The 23,177-nt window shown below is 50.3% G+C and overlaps 1 protein-coding gene across 1 annotated transcript in view; it reads right to left on the bottom strand.

The window, feature by feature from the left end:
- Positions 1–23,177, bottom strand: part of PAPPA (pappalysin 1) — a gene marked incomplete at its 3' end in the record, with an annotated part of 182,185 nt that overhangs the window by 5,611 nt on the left and 153,397 nt on the right. Inside the window, exons 18-21 of the mRNA XM_082492634.1 lie at positions 20,474–20,621; positions 17,475–17,584; positions 10,627–10,698; positions 6,924–7,022 (exon numbers count right to left, since the gene is read on the bottom strand). Coding sequence (XP_082348760.1) covers positions 6,924–7,022; positions 10,627–10,698; positions 17,475–17,584; positions 20,474–20,621 — 429 coding nt within the window. The remainder of the gene's footprint in view (positions 1–6,923; positions 7,023–10,626; positions 10,699–17,474; positions 17,585–20,473; positions 20,622–23,177) is intronic.

Below are 23,177 nucleotides of genomic sequence, written 5' to 3'. Positions count from 1 at the left end.
CTGTCGAGATAAGCGCGGCCGGCCGTGCTGAGAGCCGCGGCCCCGCGCCTCCGAGACCCTCGCAGCTCAAACGCCGGGGAGTATTCTGTTCCCTGACAAGGCCCTTGTGGGACAAAAAACACATCTTGTAAGGGTCTTCTCAGTTGTTTTCGGCATTGAGGTCACCGGGGCTGTTTTGAGATAACGGGAGAAGAGCGAGCCCCCTTTTAACTCCGGGGGCTGGTATGCAGGTTCACACCTAGGGCACCGCTCCAGAGGGCCTGGGAAAGGCGAAGCTCGCAGGAAACCTCCTCTCTGTGCAGCACATACAGCTCTAAAAGTTTGAATTGTCATTAACTGCCCCGCCATAAAACAGGCTTTCCTCCATCGGAGCCAGCCAGCCCGGTGTAGCATGACACAGCTCCACTAAACCCAACAGATGCTCCTCTCCCTCCGTCGGGTATAAATTGGGAGCAGCCTCACCAGAACCGGGGGAAGCAGGATGGCCCAAAGCCAGCGGGGATCCCTGGGAAAGCCCTGCCCGCACGTATCCCCACCGGCCCACCGAGCCGAGCGGAGCGGAGCCGAGCGGAGGGAGCCCGTTTGCCAAACCACACCGAGCTCACTTGCTCAGCAATCAGCTGCGCTTCCTACCCTCGTGCTACCGATTGTGCAAACATGAATGTAATTAGTCTAAATAATCACCAAAGATTTAATAGGAGCCAGACCACCCAGAGGCCAAATAGCTGGCGGTGGAGCAGGGAAGGTTTGTTCGCCGGTTTTTGTAACACTTGCTAATGAAGTGAGGTCGGATAGCAAAGCAAACACCCTCCACTAGCACGTCCCCTGGGAACGCTGCATGTTGTGGGAAGCCCCACGTCCCTTGAAGCCAAGAACGTTCTCTCAGGACAGGCAACATGTGCTACTACCATCACTGCTTTTAATTTACCGCCGCCTGGAAAGCCTCTCTCAACGATTATGAAACCAAGAGCCCCAGAATAAGCTCCCACCCCAACCAACCATGACTGAAAACGCTCCTCACGTGGCAAACAGCGAGCTGCTCAGGCTGCGACCCACGGCTCATGGGTGAGCGAGTTCCCCCGCACGCCCGGGTGACCCAGCGCGCTTGGAGCACGCGGCAGCGCTCAGCCGCTTCCAGAGGCATGAAGCAACACTCCGCATTGTAGCCTGCCTTCCTCCGCGCTCACCCACCATTCATTGTATCTCGCCCGCTAATTACAGAGCTGACAAACACACCCAAGCTGGGGACATTCAAGTCGTTGGGAGCAGCATCGCGGCAGGAACATCAATTCTGGATAAGCAGAATTTCCTCAGCCAGGGAGGTCACTCAGACGGCTAATTGTGCGAACTGCTTCAAACCCACGTTCTGCCAACGGAGCAGGACCCGACATTCCCTGAGGCAGGTCTGAGGTGCAGTTAGAGAGCTGGGAGAAGACACCTATTTCTCCAAAATACCGCAAAGTTGTTACTTCTGTTTTCGTAGGGGTAAGAGTGCAGCAGACCCCCCCTTTCCGGGGAGACAGGGACAGCCTTTGGAAATCCCTGCTGGAGCCAGCAGCAGCCCCTCAGTTCAAAGCTCCTTTCTTTAGGCCTTGAATTCTCGGCCACAAAGTCTCTGAAGAGGTTTTGATAACTTGCCTATCTTTTAGATAAGCAAAGCTTTGGATGAATCCCACACAGTCCTCTATCTACTGCAAGTCCTCATTTGTTTTCCGCCGAGGCACTTGCTGGTTTTCCTCTCCAAGGTGTTGGACAGAAATGTCAAGAGGCTGAAGGGGCGGCATTCGAGATGGGAATTTTTGCCAGGATGATTTTTCTTTTTCTTTTCTAAGTGCTATGGGGCAAAGCCGTTGAGGGAAAACCCAAGTGATAACTGAATGAGATGGGGTTTTCTCACGGGAGCAGTAGGTTTACTCCTTATGTGATGAAAAGGAAAGGCAGAGAGGAAAGACAGATGACAGGTTGCCCTTTCAAACGGTTTACGTTGCGGGAATTTTAAAACGGCAAATTTTATTTAAATTTGCAGGGACAGGGTTGCGGGGTCTACAGCTAAGCAAATCTGCGAACGGAGCCTCAAGAGAGAGACATTTCGGATTTCTGCAAGGCCTTTCTAGACAGCCTTGTCCAGGGAAAACTTGTAAAAGGGAAGGGGAAGAGAAAAGGAGCGAAGGAGAACAGTGACTGGAGAGAAGACTTCCTGAAACAAATCAGAAAGAAAGAGCCATAGCCTCTCTCCCTGCAGCATCGCATGCCCCAGGCGTTTCTCACAGGCAGCCACCAGCCCAGAGACAGCCAGTTATGCCCAGGTTATTTATTTTTCTCACTTTGGCAGAGTCACGTATTTACTGTTTTAAAAAAGAGCATCTTCTTTTATCTGCGGCAGGATACAAAGCAAGAAGCAGCTTCCTAGAGCAGCCAGGCAGAAGGGAGCTGGCAACCTGTGCTGGGTCAGGAGGGTAGGAAGATTAAAAGGAGATGGGATTTTGCTTTGTCCTTCACGGAAGACTTTATCCCCTCCAGATACACAACAGAAGCTTTCCCTCCCTCGGAGGTTGGCCGGCAATGGCCTTCCTGTCTCTGAAAGCTGCTGCTGGGTCACGCACAGGGCAAGCCGCGAGCAGCGCAGCCCCGTCCTCTGCCCCAGCGGCAACCGCTGCCGCCGGCCCCCCGCTCCCCGGCACCCCAACCTGCCCGGGGCTGCCCCGTCGGGCGCCGCAGCACGCGCGGCGCTGCGTCCTTGGGTGGCACTCATCCCCACGCCAGCCCTGGCTTCTTGCCTGCTGCAGGGGGGACGCTGAGCAATTAGCGCACAACAAATAATTAAGCTGATGAATGTCGCTTTCTCCCGCTTGCTGACTGCAGTTGCCTCGAATTTATGCCCAGAATATGACTGCGTTTATTCGTTGCCGTTTGTAGCATTCAAAAGAGGTCTTTAATGATTTCTTTTAAGCTCTCTAGCCTGATTGTGAATAGTGTGGGGCAAATACTCATTATTTCCTATCTAAGCGGCAGCGCTGATTAGTCAGCGGTTGGTCAGATAAGTCACACCGCTCTGTTCCGCTCTCGCTGCAGAAATGCACAAGGTCGTTTGCTGCTAATGCTCAAATGCAAAGGCAAAATGTGGCCTAAGCAAATGCTGCATGGAAGTCTCTTGTGCATTTTCAGGGCAACAAAAAAGTCTCACGTTAAGTAAGAGGGCTCAGAATTAAAGTGAATATGGGTTGAATAATTTTGCTTTCATGTAGCCTGGTTCGCAGCACTGTGTGCAGCTGAAATTGCTTTTGGGAGGGTAGTGGGATTGCAGTGAAACTGAAGTCTTGACAGTTTGCGGACATTAAAGATCTGAAGCCAGCTCTTACTTGACTGTTAACTCCTGAATCTTCACATGATGCAATGTTAATCTTCAGCCCTTTCCTAAAATAATGTGCGGAGTTGCTATGTTCTGTTAAATGTGAACCATGTGTCACCTCAGCAATGGCTGCAACGGTGAAAAGATGATAAATCTAAAGCTTGTAAAATGTCCTGTGACATTTTGGGAGAAAAACAGGTGTTGCATAAATGTTAGACATTTATGGGTAAACTTGCAGGGGCTTTAAAAGACTGACACATCTGCCACATAGTATGTAACCCTGAAAGAAAAGGAGCAAAGCAGGCTCTTTCATGTGTCTCGCTCTTTCTACAACTGTATGAAAATACATCCTCATCTGGTATTGGAATTAACAGAGCTGGACTTGCCCCTCCCTATGTCTCCTCCAGGTTTTTGGCTTTTACACCCAATGTGTATTTTAAAACTGTGCCTTTTTAAGTAGGTGGCAAACTGTGCTGGAAGGATTTGGTATGTGGAGTATTTTTATTCAGCTCCCTTTTCTCTCACCTTTCATTGTTTTTCCCTTTGGAATATCTCCTGTAACGCTCCACTCATAAACCTCTTCAAAGGGAAGGCTCTATTTGAACAGCCTTGCCTGAAATCTGGTCCCAGTCAAAGGCCTCAGACGGGAAAATAACTCGCAGAGCCGAGACCCGCGGCCCCACGGCTGCTGCCGCAGGTGTCGGCAGCCGCTTTGCAGGCAGGGAGAGGTGCTGCCTGCCGCCTCTTTGCCTTTGACGCCGCAGCCCCGCCGGCTGCGTTATTAGTCCCCCCTTTACCCTATAAATGTAATAAAGTGGGACTTAGCGTCTTGCTTTTGGCACGGAAGGTCCAAGGAGAAGGTGGTTTTCTCACTCCTCCTGAGTGCCTTGTTCAGCCCCTGGGATGCTGTTGGTGTTTTGGGGGAGAGGAGAGGCTTTTGGAAGCTGAATGCCTGCCGAGGAAGCCATGGGGTCTGCGGTTCAGCCCTCGAACTGTGTGATGTCTAGGATGGGGGTTTCTAAAGAACAAACTAGGGCAAGTCTAATTCCCCCGGTCACAAAGATACAGCTCCCAGTGAAGTCAGTGGAAGCAGACTTCTCTTCAAAATGCTTCAGAACCTCCCTCTCCATGGGGGAAATGCATCAGGCGTGCGACCAGCTGCCCATCTCTGAACCACCTGCCCTTTGCGTCGGGCAGTTTTAGCACAGAAACCAGTAACTGACTGGGCTACAAAGCGCTTTCCCCCTCCTGGGTGGTCACTTCGTTTCTGGGTGGCAGCGAAGCAGCAGATATTTTGAGCGTGACTCGCCTGGCTGGTAAGTGCTCACGACTCTGTGCAGATCCCACTCTGTCTCAACTCCCTGCCCAGCAATAAATTCTGCTCCCAAACCTTAATCCTACCCCTCTCCCCCTCAATTCGGCACTCACATCCCTTGTGTTTCAGTCCTGTCCTCACTCCATCAATAAGTTGTGCCCTTAGCTCCTGTCCCGATAGTGCTGGTTTGGGTCGGTCCCCTCTTGGCCACCTCACTTCCATTCCTCTGGCGCCTCTTGGGATTTTTCATCCCCTCCTCTCAAGCCCGGAGGCAGTGAGATAAAGTTTCCCAGGCAGGCTGTTGTAGGAGGAGAATACCTGCGCCATGCTGAGCTACCGGGCACTTCCAGCTCTGCCCTCCCAGCAGAGGCCAACAAGCAAGCTGTGCCTGCCCTTGGGCCGCTCCTCCCAAGGAGGTGGAAAATCAGCCAGAAATTAGAATCTCTTCTTGGAGACACACTGAAGATGAGCCGCTGCCTCTCACCCCGCTCCTCTCTGCAGCGGTCGTTGCAGCAGGGAGCCCAGTACGGGCTCTCCATGCCCTGCTCCACCTCTGGGGACCAGAGGAGCTCACCTGCCCCTGCTTCCCTTCCAGCATGTGGCCCGCAGGGAGAATTGCAAAAGTAACACAGCAATACAGGGGGAAATTTGTCCAAAAAAGCACAGTTAGGAAAACTACCTCTTCCCCCACCTCCTACACAGCTGAGAAATGAACTCCTTCCACTTGCCAAGACATGTCCACTTCCCTTCCCCAATGTTCCCAGACGGGCCAGAGACAGCTCGCAGTGCTGTTCTGGTAAGAGATCGTTGGCTGAACCAAGGAAAAGGCGGCTCCAGCCAAGGCTGTTTTAGAAAGGACTGTTCCCTGCAGAGAGGTCTTCAGTGCCTCAGCTGCGGCAGAGAGAACCTTCTTCCTTGGACGGGTGAAATGGGTGATGCCATATGCTGAGCACAAGCTCCCTCTCTCTGTTCTCAAGTTTTGTTATTTATTAATATATATCAGATACTTAACATAGATGGGTTTTCTTCATTCTGATCTACGCTCAAATCTTGAAGACAAGCTAGAAATCTCACACGGCAGAGGCTAAAATTTCCTTTCCTTTCTTTGGGAAAAAAGTTCAGACTCAATCCTGGTTAGAAACATATGAAATGTTGTACTGCTTCAAACTGCAAGCTCCGTCGCTCACCTCCTGTCTCTAACAGTGGCCGGAAATGGGTGTTAAAGAAGCACACAAAAAGGGGCTGTGTGGAGAGATCCTTCCCCTGGTTCAAGCAGTCGATGGTTTAGATATTCCTGAGCCAGAAACTGCATCCAGATCACAGTGCTCAATAGCCACCGACGGAGCTAACCTCCACGAATATGCCTATTCTCTTTTTGACTTCAAATATATTTTTGTTCTTAATAATACCTTCTGGCAATACATCCTATCATTCAAACACACACTGTGCGAATAAGCACTTCCATTCACTGGTTTGGATCCTGCTTCCAGGTAATTACCATGTCACCCCTTCATTGCTGTGTGATAAGACACAGTGGATTTTATTTTCCCAAGCATCCTCCCTGCATTAAATAATGTTTTTATAAATCTCCGCACTAACCATGCCCACTGTCTCTTTGCAGGATTTGCAGGTGCTGATCTATGTGGTGTCTGTGCAGAAGGTATTTCACATCTCTCTCAGCCCTGCTGCCCTGCTCCGCACCTCTCTCTGTCCCGCTCTGTCCCTTTGGAGATGGCATGGGCGGTGAGCCACGCACACGTGGGTGAACACGCATCAAATAGGGACCTACAATGATGCTTTTGTTTTGCTCTCTGTTCTTTTCCTAATGACTCCCAACCTTTAAGAGTGTTGAGGGTGGATACCAGGACGGGCAAATATACCTTTCTCAGTGTTTCTGTGTGAAGGTCTCCTGAGCAGTAGGCGCAGCTTTTCTGATGAACATGCCTCGGGGTTTTGGAGGGAGCCAGCCTTTGCCTCTAGAGAAGCTAGGGTTTATTTACAATAAGAATTAACGAACGCCTCGGACTACTACTTGCACAGATCTAAGGCAGCTTATGATGGGAAACGCATGTGCATATCAAAAGAGGACTTAAAAATGAACCAACAACAACTCAGTGCCTATGGTGAGCTGATGCCTGGACTGAAGGTCCTTCTGAGACTTTGGACCTTCCCTATTCCAGCAAAAATAATTTTTTTTTCCAGGCACAAAGGAGCACTCACCAAGGAATTCCCAGTGAAAAGAGGAAGCGGCATCCCTACCTTTTTGGTCTTGACTGTTGAGGCACAGCAGTCCCCACCATCATAGTTGCAGAAGGCGCGGTTGTTGATGGAGTCACAGTAGTTGTCCCCCATGAAAGGCTGAAAAAGGCAAAAGCAGGAAAAGATTGAAAATATGGACATGGATAAAACCTGTAACAATATGTCAGAAGGAAGACATGGACACTTGAAGGAGCTGTGTAGTTTGTAACATTACTAACTGCCCTGAAAAGTAAGAGATAATTATTCCCCTCTCCCTTCAAAGCAGACAGAAATAAAAGGACACTAGAAGGAAGGGAAATGAGCCCTTGTTGGCTTTTCACATCCCACATAAGATGATGCTCCAGGAATATTAATTTGACTAGGCCCAGAGACAGCATCAAGGCATCTAAAACTGTGGCACCTTTTGATAATTTTAAGCTAACCTTCCAAAACTATGTGGGATAAGAAGGAGGTTACGTATAGCAGCAAAATCGGCTTGCTTTTAATAGCTGTACTTTCCACCACAGTTCTCCTAACTATGCAACAAGTGTCAGCAATGAGGGCACAAAACATATCACAGAGAGAAATGGAAAGGGTCTGAGCTCAGCACAGGGACCGCGAGCTCTCGTTCCCCGACCAGCAGCGACTGCGTGTGACCTTGTCCACGACACATAATCTCCCTCCACTCCACAGCTCAGATCTGGGATAATGGCAATTATTCAGAGGAACGTTGTAGAGTGCTATTAAGTAAAATTCATCAATCACCTTGAAAAAGAAAATGTGGTCACTAGTCTGTGCAATGTGATCACTAGTCCATGTGCTGCACAGGACCTGAATAATAATCACCTCTCTGAAGAAAAGGCTCGAAGTCTGGTTTTTCATTAAGTGTTGGAGCCCTCTTGGCCAGCAAGCACAAAAATCTTTCTTGGAAGTCAAAAATGTGCCTGATGCTGAAAAAGGCCCGTGCCAGGTATGAGAAACCCAGGCAGCACGGAAAGCTCAGAAAAAATGGACACTCAGCAGAGAGCGCAGTCATATCTCTGTAACACTTCTTACACGCACAGGCTCATGGGGCCATTCCCATTTTATCTGCTCTTTGGAAAATTCATTTATTCTGCACTGTGAAAAATACACCAGGGACTTTCCTACACGAAGGCATCATCGCAGAGCGGGTGGGGAGGCATGTGGAGGTTTCCTGGGAGGATTTTGCAGCAATTGCAGTACCGGAGTCTCCCTGATGATCGACACCTGACCGTGCTCTCCCCAGAGCGAGCCATGGCCACGCTCATCAGTGTTGAGATGGACACTGCGGAGTGGCGCAGACGCTGGATTCTACTGATGATGTTTTGCCAAATTTAAGTATTTCTATCAGAGTATAGGAAATCCAGGCAATGATGGCAATATCGGACCAGAGCAGGGCTACCGGGAGGTGACCCACTCATTGCGTGGCACTTGTTTAGCTACATGCAAATACTACAAATGCTGACAAGAAACCAGAGTTGCAGGGTGAGGCTCCTACCCCTGTAAACTGCCTTGACTCCATTGGCTTCCACAGAGATTAACTTATTTATACAGGCAAAGACTTTGACTTGCAACTGCCCTTCCAATTTAATTAATATGCTAAGACTTAAAAGGCAATCATCTATAAGTAGACGGAGAGATATTTTTTTATGCCAATCTGGTCATGTTCAAAAACGTGAACTTTGCCCAACCTCCCAAGACATTTTGTAGGCTTCTCCGTGTTTCCCTTGTATTGCCCGGCTCAAGAAAGGCTCGCCTGTCATTCCCCATGCCTATGCCTGTATTCTACCCCTATAAACACTGGAAACTCAGTAAAAGAAACTTGTGGAAAAATTTGCCATTCACTCGCTCTGGCACAGAGTAGGCAAGTCAGTCTTTTGGAGGAGAAGAATGGGACAAAGAGCACCTATTCTGATTTGGTACCACTATCCTCATGTCCCAAGGGAGACCTTGGAGGCCTGGCTGTGGAGGGTGAGGTCTCTAGAGGTCTTCATGCATATCTTAGTGCTCCTGTAATTTTGGAGGACTACATGGGTAGTCCAGAGGGACCAGTTTTCTACTGAAACACCTAAGGTAGCCGCCGCGAAGTACGGGGCTGACTCATAAACCTCTATTCCTGCCACTAGGGAGCGACAAAAAATCACATTGCAGCAGTAGTCTGGGTTACCTCTGTGATCACCAAGCGCAAAATAATGCCCCGCTTACAGCCTTCTATTCAGGGAATCCTCCCTAATGCCAAGGATATTAATACATTAGGGATTGTATCAGCTTAACGGGCCAGTATTATTGGCCTACTGGCTTATTAGCCCCAGTTTCCATAGTTTTGAAAAAAGGCTTGGTGAAGATGCTGTTTCTTCTTAAATCTTAATGTCAGAGAACAAGCACTGACCCATTCGTGGATCCTGGAAGCATCATGCTCTAAAAATGATGCTAGAGGCCATTATCAATTGTCTGGGCAAAGCCTTCCGAGATGATAGATTGCGATGCAGTGACACTGCTGAATGAATGATGAAAAGAAGAAAGTTCCTATTGATGCAGAGGGGTCTGGCAATTAACAATGATGGAAGGGAAGAAAATGCTGAGAAAAAGCATGTCAGTAATAATGGCTTCTGGTAAATTATTACATCATTGCAAAGTTTGCCTCAGTAACAACTGTCCTTAAACAGCAGGAGAATGGGTACCCAATGGTGCATCAGCACCTGAATGGCATTTCTTAATGGTCGCGGGATGTTATTTTAGCTCTCTTTGGAGAATAGGGGCGCCCAGCCAGCCTGCATGAATGTAATGCGTGAGATGGCTTATGACATTCAAAGCACTGACAGCAGAATGCTTTTCATTTAGGGAACAACTAGACAGAAACTATTACATTGTTGGAGAGTTATTACCCTCTTGGGCTCAACATTTGTATGCGAAGGAAACCTGTCTTTCACTTCAAGACAAATCACGTCGCACAGCAATGTGGTCTAGGGTTTCGTGTCAGATTTAGGAGTTCTGTGCCATGTTCTGCCACTCCGGGCAAATAACTTCAGTGCGCTTGTAAAATTGGGTTACTGGGTGCTGAGAGTGCAGTCAGCGCTGCAGAAAGTCAGGAGATGAGGGGTCAAGACACAGCTCTTCCACTGCCCGTCCACGTATCCAAAGCAGCCATCTATCCCTCTGCCTGTGAGCTACCTCATTTCTAAAATGGGCATGAAGCTTCCCGGCCTTACAGAGGCGCCAGAAGGATGAACTTCTTGACATGGCTGAGATACTCAAGGGCTGGCCTGATGGAAACCGCATGAGCACCATGACCCAGAGAGAGAGGTGCTCCAGCCCTGTGTAACCACTGGAAGCATCTTAAGACTTCTCAGACTTTTCAAAGACTGTTGCCAGCAGAAACAATGTCCTTCAAAATAATTGTTGTTTTTTTTTTTTTCAAACAACACACAAGACTGTAAAAATGTATTACAGATGAATACATCTTTTTTTTTTTTTCTGGTTCAGACAGTTGTGCACAGTGGAGGGATGTGCGAATTGCTCACTGTCCGGCTGTGCTGTTCGCCCAGTGGTTTCACTTCTGCCTCTGTTGGGATAGGATAAGCAGGGCAAAAGCCTGTTTGCCCCACTTGAAAAACAGCATTTACAACCCAGGTAACTGCAGTGACTGTTACCGTAACATTTAGGAGAGCAAGCACGGACCACCTGAGCTACCCCGAAAGCTCACCTCGCAGCCTTTGACACAATGAATCAGGGAAGGGTGAGGGTACCACTTGAGCCCCGCCGTGCAGACAACGCTCTGAAGAGGAGAAGAAAAAAAAAAAAAACACAACACAAAACAGGTTAAGACAAAGAAATCAGTGTACAGAAAGTCAGCGTGCTGGCTCCTATGGCTCTCCTGTACTTAACCAATGAAGTTCAGTTCCTAACACCTCTTGTGTTCTCAGGACCTGGCTGTCCTCCAGGTATTTACAAGAAGTGTTGGACTTGACACTTGCAATAACAGAACATTTGAGATTAAAATAATATTTAAGGTTCTCCTGAAATGTCATGTCCAATATTTCACTCATGGTGGGGGAACACGGCAGGGAAAGGCAAAGGCACAGGTCCACTGTCTTGCTCTTGGGTAGCGGGGAGACATTTTAGGAATTAATTGGGGGATTTCTTTGGTCCTGCAAAACGTTGTTCTCTTTTGCTACCCATCGTATCTGAGCTTCTTGAAGATGCTAAAGGTGGACTTGAAGGTACTTTTTTGCACCATCCTTTAGACCTTAAATGGAAGCACCTCCCACTACATGCCATCAGAATAACCCCCAGAAAGGACAGCATCGACTAATATGTTATATGAGCTTCATAATAATGTCTGTATTTATAATAAATTCTGGAGTGCCTACTTTGGGGTAAAAGTGATGATGAGCCTCCTCAATGATGACACACCCAGGGTAGCCATTGTTTGCTGTAGACATGGAAACTTAGATTTTAAGAGTGGTTGAAAAGTTTGGCCAGTCAGTGGAGATGGTAGTTCAATACCACGGAGGTCTAGGTGGTACGACTGCCATCCATTCACCAGGACATCAGGCACAGCGTTCATTTTTGGGTTGTCATCCATGGATGAAACACTACAAAGTCCAGTTGGGCAAAATGAACATAGAATCGTTATGGCTGGAAAAGACCTTTAAGATCATCAAGTCCAACCATTATCTAACTCTACCAGGCCCACACGTAGGCACTTGCCCAAGGGCAGGGGTCGGGGTTGGAGGGAGGCCTGGGGAAGGAAGGGATTAACATTTGGGAAGACCTGACGCACGAGCCATCCCTTCCCCTGTTTATTTGAGGGCTAATTTAATCCATCTGCAAGGGAACCTCAGCATGTTTTTACAGTTTCTGTCATTTGAGGCTTACCTGGCGTGTGCTAGAAAAAGGACTTTTATACTATCTGACTTGGGCTGTTTATCTTTCCGATGCTCTCGGATTTTCCACTATTAGTCAAGCCCGGCTTGCCCCACCTGCCTCGCAACAGGGCCCGTCTGTGTGAGCGGAGAAGCGGCCGGGCGAGGGGGGGGGACGTTGTTTATCCCCCGGGAGGAGGGAGGCTGCAAGGTGCGGGGGCCCTGCGGTGTCACACATTCCCCCAGAGCACTCTTGACAGACAGCTGGAGATTTCCAGGCTGTTGCCTGCCACAATGTGATGGTGAGATGTTTTAATTTTTTTTTTTTTTTCCCCTCTTCTGTTTATTGCACTTCTGAGGGAAAAGAAAGGAAACTTTTCTAGGTTTCAAAATAAACAAGGGCAGTCAAGAGACTGGGAGGGGGAAGAGTAAAGGAAGCAGTTCAAGAGCGTATGAACCCAACAATTAAACCAAAGTAGAAAAACTCAGGCATTTGCCTCCCGTAGCCAAGGCCAGCCAGACAATAAGTAGAAGCAGCGCACTTCCAAAGAGCATCTCACATTCCCCTGGTAAGAAGCAGCAATATTTACAAAACCTCTCGATACTGTGAATGTGTGTGAGCACGTGGAGCTGACAAAAGGAGCTGAACAGCTCTGAAACAGGCTTTTAAGAAAGGAGGTTTCCAAGTGAGAGAAGTCCCTTGCAGAAGATGCACTGACTACTTTCCAGGTATTAAAAACGCAGCACCCTCCCTTAGAGGAAGGGATGGAAGGTGAAGTCTCTGCTAGGACAGTGCTCTCCTCTCGCTCAAGGTCATCTCAATCCCAAGGGCTGCACCGCCTCCGGGGAAAGGGAGTGCAGCCCCCGGCCGCTCTCCGTAGCGCAGGAAAGCCAGCCGCCCTTGTGCTAGACCGATCACTGGGTCAGCGGGACGCCCACATTGCTCTTGAGCAGCACCTGCCCATGACTTAGTCCCAGTTCCTTCGTCCTCTCCTGAGATGATACCTTGCTAGGCTAGCGGAGACCATCAGCTACTCCAGCTGAATTCAATCCTTCTGCCATTCACGGAGCTGGAAGCAGAGTATGTTCAGGAAAGGGCCCTTGGCCACGGCCCTGACTTGGTCTTCCTAACCCCAAATTCCCACCACCCAGCCTGTTTGTACCCTCAAGCTGCTGCTGTGGGGTGCGTGGTGCAGCAGGACAGGAGAGGGGCTGTTCACAGAGGGAGCACCTGGGCTGGAAAATTAAGAAACTGGGGATGTTCCAGGTTGTTGGGCATCATTCCTGCCTCTTGCAGTGCTACCAGGCACAAAGGTGCCATAGGGCAACTGAGATAAACAAATGTATAAAAAGCAAGCAAGGAAGGATATGGGATATATGGGATACACTGCGGGATGTGACCAGGATCTGATGGCATCAGTGCGCGCGAAAAGGAAGGGGGACTTACAGGGCCAACAAAGGATGCAGTAAGAGGTGGATGGAAGGACCACATGCGACACCCGCCAGGCGGTGCACGGGGATAATGCCCATCTGGCCACTGCCTCTGTGAGCCCCATCCCTTCCCTGTGCCGCCACATGCTCCGAGCCGCTGCGGTGACATATGCCGCCCTCATGGCCCCGGCTCCCCTCGTCCATCAGCTCCTGCGGCACAGCTGCCCTCCCGCGCGGGCCGCGCTGCGCAGCCGGGCGCATTGACTTTGGTCCTGTCCCCATCCCAGAAATGCCATCCAGCTCCAGCTGCGGTTTGGTGGCTGTGACTCCATCTGCTGCGAAGGGAGAGGAAGCCGGGACGCACTCCCACAGTAGGTAACAAAGAGCCAAGAAAGCAAATCAAGCTGTCATTTTCTCCTTGTGAGGGAAGACCTAGTGCCTCCGGTCACGCGCTTCCCTCCCATGGTGGGACTAACACAATGATGTCAACCATTTGCGGGCTGCGGAGGGGATTAGGTTTCCCCAGGAGAGGTGGGTGGAGAGCTCTCCTCCACCTTAGATGGGTCGAGTGTCCCCCAGGGCTAAAGCCCAGGGACTGGCATTTACCGGTCTCAGCTAACTCTCTCCTCAGGCACTAAACGAACATGCCAATTAACCGTGGGCTTAATGCCGCGGTGGTGAGGGGATCGGCCGCTGCTGCCGAAGGAGGGGAGACACGGCGCTTTGGGGCTGTTTTCTCTGTAGCCACAGACGGGGTGGGAAGTCCTGCCTCCCCGGGCGCCGAGCCCCCGCACTGCAGTAAGTCACTCCACTGCTCCGTGACTCAGTTTCCCCACCTGCAAAATGAGCTCACGGAAAGAGGAGAGAGGAAGGAAGAAGGAAAACTGCAAAGCTTAAATGAATGGGGGAGTATTTAAGGAGAATTCCCCTTAATGACTTCTGGACATCCAAAATCCCAGGGCTTGCAATGCCTACAGGAAAACACGACGCCAGCGGTGGGGCAGCGTCCCAGGCGTGCGGAGGGGCCACGGCCACACTCAGCCCCACTGGTAGCCAGAGTCAGGGCATGCCGACCCTTTCAAGGCTATCCTGCGCTTGCACGTGTTTGCACAGCATTTGGCCCATTCCCGCTCAGCACAAAGGCAAGGACCCAAATTCAGACAACCTCAGAAATTAGGTGTCCGCCCTGTTTCTCTGCAGTCAAGGGGAAAGAGCTGTCAAGCCATCTTTCTGAGACATTTCACTTTTTTTTCTCTCCACTGCCCACATCGTCAGCCTCGGCAGCTCTATCTATAGGTGTCTTCCACAGCTCGCTGCCCCTTACCCGCGCACGGTAAATGGGAAATTGTGCGAAAAGCGATGGTGGCTCCCAACACGGTCCGCTGCAGAACAACAGACACACAGAAGATTTCAGGTGATTTCCCCCCCCCCCCCCCCCCCCCCCCCCGCCGAAAATACTGATTTGGAAGACACTGCCAACTTGCACTGATTTCAGCAAACTGTTTCAGACCCAACAAAGCGACTCAGCCTAAACCAGTTGTGAAAAACACAGTAACATTTAGGCATTATTCAAAATGAAATATCTGTTGTTGTTGTTCCTTTGAGAGGACACTTAATTTCTAAGTTTTGGTTTTTTTTTTTTTTTTCATTTTCATTAAACAAAAAGTTTTAAAAAATCCTTGGAAATGAAATGCCAAGTTATGTTCAAACCAACATGTTTTTTTCTCCAATTTTTTGGTTCACCAAAAATCACAGCAACAAAAAAGTCCCTTTGATTAGGAGAAAACTTTTTTTTTTTTTTATTTGACAGAACTTCCAGCGAACCAAAAAATCAAGTGATTTGCACAGCTCTGCTCTGAACAACCCTCAGAGGAGGGACGGCTCCCCCTTCCCACTTTGCTTCCATAATATCTGTTGCTTGAGCAGCCACACACAAATCCTTTCTATTTTTTTTCCCGGCTCTCCCTTTGTTTTATCTGCTCCTGTGCTCTCAAAGGTAAACTGCAGAGATCGCTCCTGCCTTTATCTGCTTCTCATCCTGCACTCATTTGTACATTATTTGTGCCTGAAATTAAGTAACTAAAAGTGTTTCCTTTGCGTCATTCAAGTACTTTGAGATCCACAAAGCCTCGCCGTGTAAATGCAACCAGCTGCTCCCTTTACTCGTATGGCACAACAGCAAGCTGTCACTGACCGTAATTAGAGACACATATTATTAATGATATATAACACATTGCCATGGGGACCTTCCCCAAAGGCATCCCAGTCCCTTCTCTCCAGGGTCTCCCCGGTCCCACCAGCAGCAGCGTTTCCCCCAGCGGCACCCCGCGAGGCACCGCTCCCTGTGGGTGACATCCCCTTATCTGGAGAGTTGAATAAGATGGATGTTTTACAGCTACCAAAAAAAAAGCCCCTCCGGCGTGTCTCGGCAGCATCCCGCTCGTCTCCTAAAGGCTCCCCTCCATCTCCCGACACAAGTTTTCAAGCCCAAATCTCACCCTCTAGTTACAAAGTGTTTGTGGCGTCGAACCCGTATCTGTTCACAGCCTAAAGCTCTTGCAAGATCCATCAGGGCAAAAAAGGTCTTATTTACCAGTGTACTCTTGGAAACCATGATTTCTCCTCCATCCCTCACTCCCCTCATCTCCCCCTTTACTACTATATGTTTTCCCTGCTGCCTAATGAGCCCTCCAGAGACCTGCAGGTATAAAACTCGTTACAGCTCCCTCTGTGTACCCGCATCAATAAACGAAGGAGCACAGCAGAGAACGGGAGGGAAGCTGTCACTTTATTTCACCATGAATTACAAACCCACTTTAAAGCCTAGCACTCGGGAAAGGGCCAGCGAGAAATCGCCCCTAACACAGAGACAGGGGGTTTCTTTATGTTTCATGCCAGAAACTTGGCAAAGCCGAGGCTTAGGCAGTAATATCATCTCCGTGTCTGGAGTGAATGGGAAGCTGGGAAGGACACTGACAGCTTGTCGTATTCCCTGGACTTAGGTCCCCCACCCCTTTCCAGGATTTATTCTATTGCTCCGTGTGAAATAGTGAAGTATAAAGCGGCGGAGATTTTTGGAGCGGCTCGCTATCCACAGCCAAGGCCAGATTTCAAAACCCCCAAACCCACGGTACGTATTTAGCCATGTAGAGAAGCAAATAAACTGTCAGAGCTGCTCAGGACATGCTGGGGCTGCGTTGGCTGCTTGTTCTCCTTCTAAATGGAGTTCAAGAGTGTAAAACGGACTCCTGCAAAGCCAGGGCCAAGTTTGGAAAAGCCAACAGTGTTAGCTCAAGCACCAGCAGCAGCCGGCAGCCCGGTGACATGCGACATGCCGGCGTCTTCCGACCGGCACTTGGGCACGTCCGGATAAACGCCTACACCCGCTGAAACACCGCATAGGCACAAGCGCCCGGTCACACACATTTCTAGGCAGGAGGGCGCAGTTGTGTAGATGGCACGAGGGTTTTCAGAAAGAGGGAGATGAGTGATGAGTGCGTCTCCCACCGGTACCCAAGCGCAGGCACGAAGCCAAGCGGCGCCTGCACGTGTGTGCAGGGGCGAGCGTGCGCGCGAGGTGCTGTACGCGGCACGTCCCCCGCCGCACAGACCGCCGCGGGTGTGCGCTGGAGGGTGCACAGGAGAGAGTGCCGTGAGCGGTTAATGCTGCCTGTGCGTTTGCAGCGGGCAGGAGGAAGAAGTGGTGACCTCTGGAAGGGGCTGTGCTGAGCCGGCATCTCTCGCATGCGGGCGAAGGGGCGGGGGGAGGACTCAGCCAGCTCTGCCGGTTCGGGAAATGAAATACCCTCTGTATCAGCTGCTTTTGTCATCCAAAAGCAGTGCAGAAAAAATCCAGCCCTGCCACCCAAAGAATGCAAAATACTGAATAGGAGGAAGAAAATAAAACCGGGCCAGTGCCCTTTCTCTCACTGTCCATCGCATCTTCCTGTGTAACGAATCGTGTTTCCAGATCAGACCCACTGTGGGTGCTGGGTGGATCTGAGCGCACCGATGTGGGGCCTTTACCTTGAACTAACTTTCACCGGTAAATCGCAAGAGAGAAAGCAACTTGGAGAGAAAGCCACCACGTTACCAGAACAACATGCAAAGACACGACAAAAATGAGGAATTCTTTTCTAAAGGGCAGAATTCCCCGGGTATTCGCCTCATTGAATGAACCCCGGGTAACGCCGTTCACTCACTGCACATGAACATGCAACAAGGGTTGTAGTTAGTGAAACCGTCAGGCACTGACCTTCACTCTTTGCGGGTTCATCCAGTGCTGGATGTCTTGCACAGTCTCGTTCACGCGCAGGAGGATGGGCTCGTGACTGTGATCCAGACATGAGGTGGTACACTCCGCGCCTGCACGGAACACAGAGAGGATAAAGCTAAAGCATAAAGCAAGCAGCTTCTGACCCTTTCAGCATCCTTCCAGCTGAAGGACAGGATTAGGGCTCGTTTTTCCTAAATTGCAATTAGCAGTCAACCGTAACTATCACATATCTTCTAGCCGCACTTAAAATGCTGAGTACAACCCTGCACCTCAGCAGGAGATCGTGGGGGTGGCGGATATTCCAGGGCCTTTTTGTACGAGCTGCATATCTAGGTATTTCTCTGGCTATTCACTCCAAGAAGGGGGTCAGGTTTTGCGCTTTCAGATCATCAAGAAAACGCGAAGGTTTTTCCACTTCAACTGCTCTTTCAAGCAATGGGCCTGATTAAGCAGAGGCTGTAGAACTCATCTCACCTATGACATGACAAAAACCTACCGTTTGATCTGTCAAATTTACAGACCTTCAATAATAATCTTTCGGAGGGTGACCAAACCTAATGATATTGCAGACGGGCTATCACCTAAGTCCCACAGTTGGTGAGATGTATGTAGAGAGGTAATGATGGCTTTGTTCACACATAAACCTGCTTTTTCTCTGATTAACTGTCATGCCCAGTGGGAATCCTGTCCTTTCTTTATTAAAACATGCTGTGATACTCTGCAGCAATATCCCAGAGCCCTGTGGTGACACAACCGTAAGCCCTAGCGTGTTGGACCATTACCATTTCCCCCCTGGAAAATCACTCTTGAATGGCACAGCTGCTGCAAACATGTCATTAGGATTTCTGCACTCCAATCAGCGCTGGGGGAGGAATTAATCTCCACACTGGTTTGGAGAGCTGAACCTTTGGCTCAACGCACACCTCAGCCTGGAAGGGCAGATTAGGTGTCTGAGGAATTACCGAAGGTGTGTGGGATTCATAGTGACCACGACTGGATGCTATTATTTTCTCCACCTGCTTCTGCCTTTTCACGTACTCCCACACGGAGGAGTCGGCGGAAGCAGAGCAGACCCGTGTTTTTGAGCCAACAAGACGGGGAGCGCTTGGGCTTTGTTTTGCTTTCCCAGCGCCCGTGGTAGCGGCTCCGTGGGACCTGCTGGATGAGGCCCGTTGACACCAGCCCCGTTGCGTGTGAGTGGAAGGAGAGTGCCTTCTCGGAGGGACATCCATCAGGCTTCCAAAACCATAAAGAAGAGAAGAAAATCCCAACAACCTGATCCCAAAAAGTGGTGCTGGGTGAGCCTAACAAAGTGTGTGGTATGTCTCCATCTGCTGAGGACAAGAGCCAACGGCCGCTGTGCCCTCGCCGAGCTCTTCCTCCCTCTCCAGCTAGAGCTGCACTCTCGTGGAGGATCTGACCCAGGAGTCCCTCGCCTCCATGACAGCTGCGTGGTCCCAGCCCAGGAGCGGGCCCACCGGACCTTGCATCTGGGATGGGCAGGGCTGGGAGAGGGCCGAGGCGCCCGCTGCGGGGGCAGCTGCAGACCCTCCTGCTGGCAGCACCGAGATGCTCCTCTCCGAACCAGGAATCGGTATTTCTCTCCTTGCAAAAATCTGGCCGGCCGCGGGATGTAACCTCGTCTCAAGGGTAAAACGCCTCGCCACATTAAGAGTCGCTGCAGCTCGCTCGCCGCTCGCTCTCCCGCGCGCCGCCACGCCATTTACGCTTACGGAAAGGAGCGGGTCGGAATTGTTTTGATATATGATCTGTAATTGGCATCATTACAGAGCGGTGATCTCATCCAGGTCGTGTTCTCCTCCCCGGGGAGGGAACACAAGGAGGCTCGTGGTCCCTCGCATGGCTGCGATATAATGAGGGAGCCGCGCAACGAGGAAATTTCTCCAAGTTCAAAGGGATGGGGCGGAGGGAGGAGGGGGTGGCAGGGGCTGGCAGCGGGGCTGCAGGAAGGGGCCTCGCAGGTCTGCGCGGGCTGCAGCCAGTGCAGCTCCTCCTGCAGCCCTTACAGCGGGGAGACCTCAAAAGCAGGGATTGAAAATACAATACAGCGTGTACAGTTCCGCGCGGAGTCTATCCCTCCCTCTGCCTGGGTGACACAGAGCAAAGCTGAGCGCGGGAAGCGCCCCAATGCTCATCACCCCCTGGAGAGTGACCAGGCACCCAAGAAAGAAGGGGGAAAACTTGGCAAAGCTGAGGCTTAGGCAGTAATATCATCTCCGTGTCTGGAGTGAATGGGAAGCTGGGAAGGACACTGACAGCTTGTCGTATTCCCTGGACTTAGGTCCCCCACCCCTTTCCAGGATTTATTCTATTCCTCTGTGTGAAACAGTGAAGTATAAAGTGGCGGAGACTTTTGGAGCGGCTCGTTATCCACAGCCAAGGCTTACAACAGCTCCTAAACAACCATCGTACCAAAGGGGATGCTCAGCTGGTGTCATATTCTTTCAGGAGAGACCTGAACTGTCCTGGTGCTGCACTTCCCTGCCAGGTTCCTGCCTTTCCGCCTCTGGGGGGGTCTGCGTGCGCGGATGGTTGAAGGAGAGGGACATTACAGAAGTGTAAGAGCAAACGCAGGTACAATCTCTCCCTATATTTCGAGGACTGGACGTGTCTCTGGCATAATCTGCCACACTGGCTGCCCACTGAAACCAGCCGGCCAAAAAGGGACACGATGAAACTGGAAGCGCTGCAAGGAGCAGGCGCTCAGAGCACGTTTCGTGATGCTTGGCCTCTCAAACCTTCATGTTTCCTAAAAGCAGTTCCCCGAAAAGCCTCCTGTAGCAGCCTCTCACTCAGGCAAACAGGTCCACGAGGAGAAAGTGACTTCAAGGACTGCAGGCTCCTTCCTTCCTCCCTCACATTCCCATCCTCTTCCTCGTCTCCCGTCCCACCCGCTCCCCGCTCCCGTCTGAGCTGCGTCCCCCCACGGCAGACGGCCGGGGCTGATGCTCACAAACCTATGCCGTAGCCGCCGGCGCACTGCAGCTTCAGGTGGCTGTTGAGCTGCGTGGGCAGTGCGCACTGGCCCTGCATCTCCCTGCAGAGATGAAAGGAGCCGCTCCAGGTGCCATCCTTCCGGCAGTGAATCACGTTGCTTCCACGGCCCTGGGAATGAGAGAAGGAGATAACGAGGATGGTCACAAAAACAACGGCAAGGACAGGCTGAGCGGGGAGAAACGGGCAGAGCTGAGCTGGGAGCAAAGTTCTGCTGGAGCTGGAGGAGCCGCCGGTTGGGACTGCCAGCCCCGGGGGCAAGGAGAAGTCTTCCAAAGAATAAAAAGAATGAAACCTGCCTTGCATACAAACACACTGTGTGCAACGCAATGTCTTTACAAGGCCCTTGCAAGGTCTCTTCCTTAAAATAAACCCACTCCGGTTGCGATAAAGGTGCATTCACCCCATTTGTCTTCTTTCTTGTTGTTGAGAGGTTTGTGTTGAATGCAGACAACCTTTTCCCTCTTCCCATTTTCTAACTAGTTGCATCATCTTTGTCTCGAAAAAGGAAGAATCCCCAATGGCCATCGGAAGGAGGAAGGAGAGCAGGGATGCTTAGCAGGGCAGAACGTGCTCTTTAGAGCTTGGCTGCCTTGAGTGACAGCGAGCGAAGAGGCTGAGACAGACACGCACGGAGGCAGGTGGAAAGGAGAAAAAAAAAAACCTCTGGTGTGAGAATGGGCAAGGAATAGAATATGACATTTCTCTTATAGAAAAGATTCTCTGTATGATACTGAAGAATGAATACCAAAGTCCGAGGGGAAATATCATGCCCTTTAGAAACAACAAAGGAGTGCACAGGCAATCTTTTGTCAGATCTATCCTCATGGCATTGGGGATTTCTGCGCAAGCTGTTCTGCAGGATCCGCGAGTCTAACTGCCATGGGGTAATGGGGGACATTCAACAGGAGGATGTCTGGTGTGGCCGGGCTCCAAACCTCCCGCCGGGGGCCGTGCTGGGTGGGGGAACCATGCAGGATCTCTGCTTCTCCTCGCCCGTTTTACATGCCAGGCACGTTGCCTGCAATCAACGCACCTTGCTCTCGGAGATTGCGCTGGATATCTTTGGGGATCCTTTACTGTGCTGTCTATGCTGGGCTCTCAGCAAGGCTGCCGAACTTTTCTTACGAGCTCTTCCCCACGACCCACACCCGTTCTTGCACAGCACAAGCCCCTGGTACTGGCGTGAAAAATTGCGCAGCCTTCAGTGTTAGTCTTGTCCTTAATATCCTAATGCTTTCTTTGCTCAGCTTTGTTGATGAACACGATGCAAAGTGAGATGCAAAGTGGTCTTATCAGCAGACTACTGCGTGGGACCTGCTTCCCCTTCTCTAGACATCTGGCCATTGCCAGAAGTAATAAGCAAATCATATGAAAGGATAATGGACCAGATGGACTCAGGGTGTGATCCAGCTTGGTGACTCTCACCTAAGGGCCAGTTTGGCAGAGACTGATTAATTTAGATCTGACTGTTCATATGATTTGTGCACAATATTCAGAAATGGAAGACCCTTGCTCTGGGTGCCAGGGGAGGTACCTGCTTAAATGACCATTACGTTCCTGGTGATTAAGAGATGCCATATGTACAGCTGAGTAATGATCTTTCAGCGTGGTGACAAATTCAGGAAGAGATCGCTAAGTGATAATTGAGCGCAATTTGCTGTTTTAGCAAGTGTGGTGCGCTTCCATTGCAATTTGCATGCCAGGGTTCAAACATGATTTTTAAAGGTGAGCCACAAAACCTGATTTATGTTCCTGGAGCTGACTCTGCCCAAGGGTACTACTGTATCGTTTCTGCAACATACTCAGAGATCCCAGGATATCCATTGCTATAGTAACATACTGTCCATCACTCCCTGACCTGCAAAATCTCCTGTGAAAATCCCCGCTGGGTTTCTTGCTTGGATGCAACGTGCATTATCACCTTATATAGCTGAGAGAGACTTAGTGGGGTTTAATCCTTAAATAATTAACACCTCTCAAGTGGTTCTGGCTTGTACCATGAGTCCTCCCTCTTCTTCTGTAGTCTATTTTCTGGGATATCTGGAAATACCTTTCTCTGCAAATCCCTTTCTCAAGATGTTATCTGCTCCTTTGCTCAAGGTGCTTTCGCAGCTGGACAGTCACTACACTCTTCCTTACAGTGAATAGAGACACAGCTGTATCTCTCACTTTCCAGAGCTCACTTCATTATTGCTGTAACCCCGACTCCACTGCTTGCTCCTCTTCACGTCCAGCTCATTTAAAAGCAAACACGATGCCGTTATACCAGTTCTCATTACCCCGGTGGCCCCAGTTTCCCTGCGTGTCAGCGATGGTACACGTCTTCAGCCCTGCTGACCACCCTGAGCAAGTGGTAGATGCACAAAGCCACAGACGCCGTACCCCAGAGCTCCCACCCAAACTGCACCCCCGTGTGCAACTTCTCATTTCACAAGGCTCGTAGCCTCATGTGAGTCTTATACAAGGAAACCTTTTCCAGATGCCCTGATACAAAACTCTGCCTGTGGTCCCCATGAAGAGGGTGGGCCAGCCTGGCAGGGAATGGGGACAGCAATTGGCTTTTAACGTTTGGAGCAGGTATCAGAGGTGTCTTTCAGATCACTGGCCCTAGGGCAGCGTTGGTCCCTTTTTAATATGTCCTCAGAATCTGGAATGATATTAAAA

The sequence above is a fragment of the Vanellus vanellus genome, assembly GCF_965231255.1.
Source record: "Vanellus vanellus genome assembly, chromosome: 18".
Classification (NCBI taxonomy): domain Eukaryota; kingdom Metazoa; phylum Chordata; class Aves; order Charadriiformes; family Charadriidae; genus Vanellus; species Vanellus vanellus.
The sequence above is the reverse complement of the archived record's forward strand: the minus strand, read 5'-3'. Positions and strand labels throughout refer to the sequence as shown.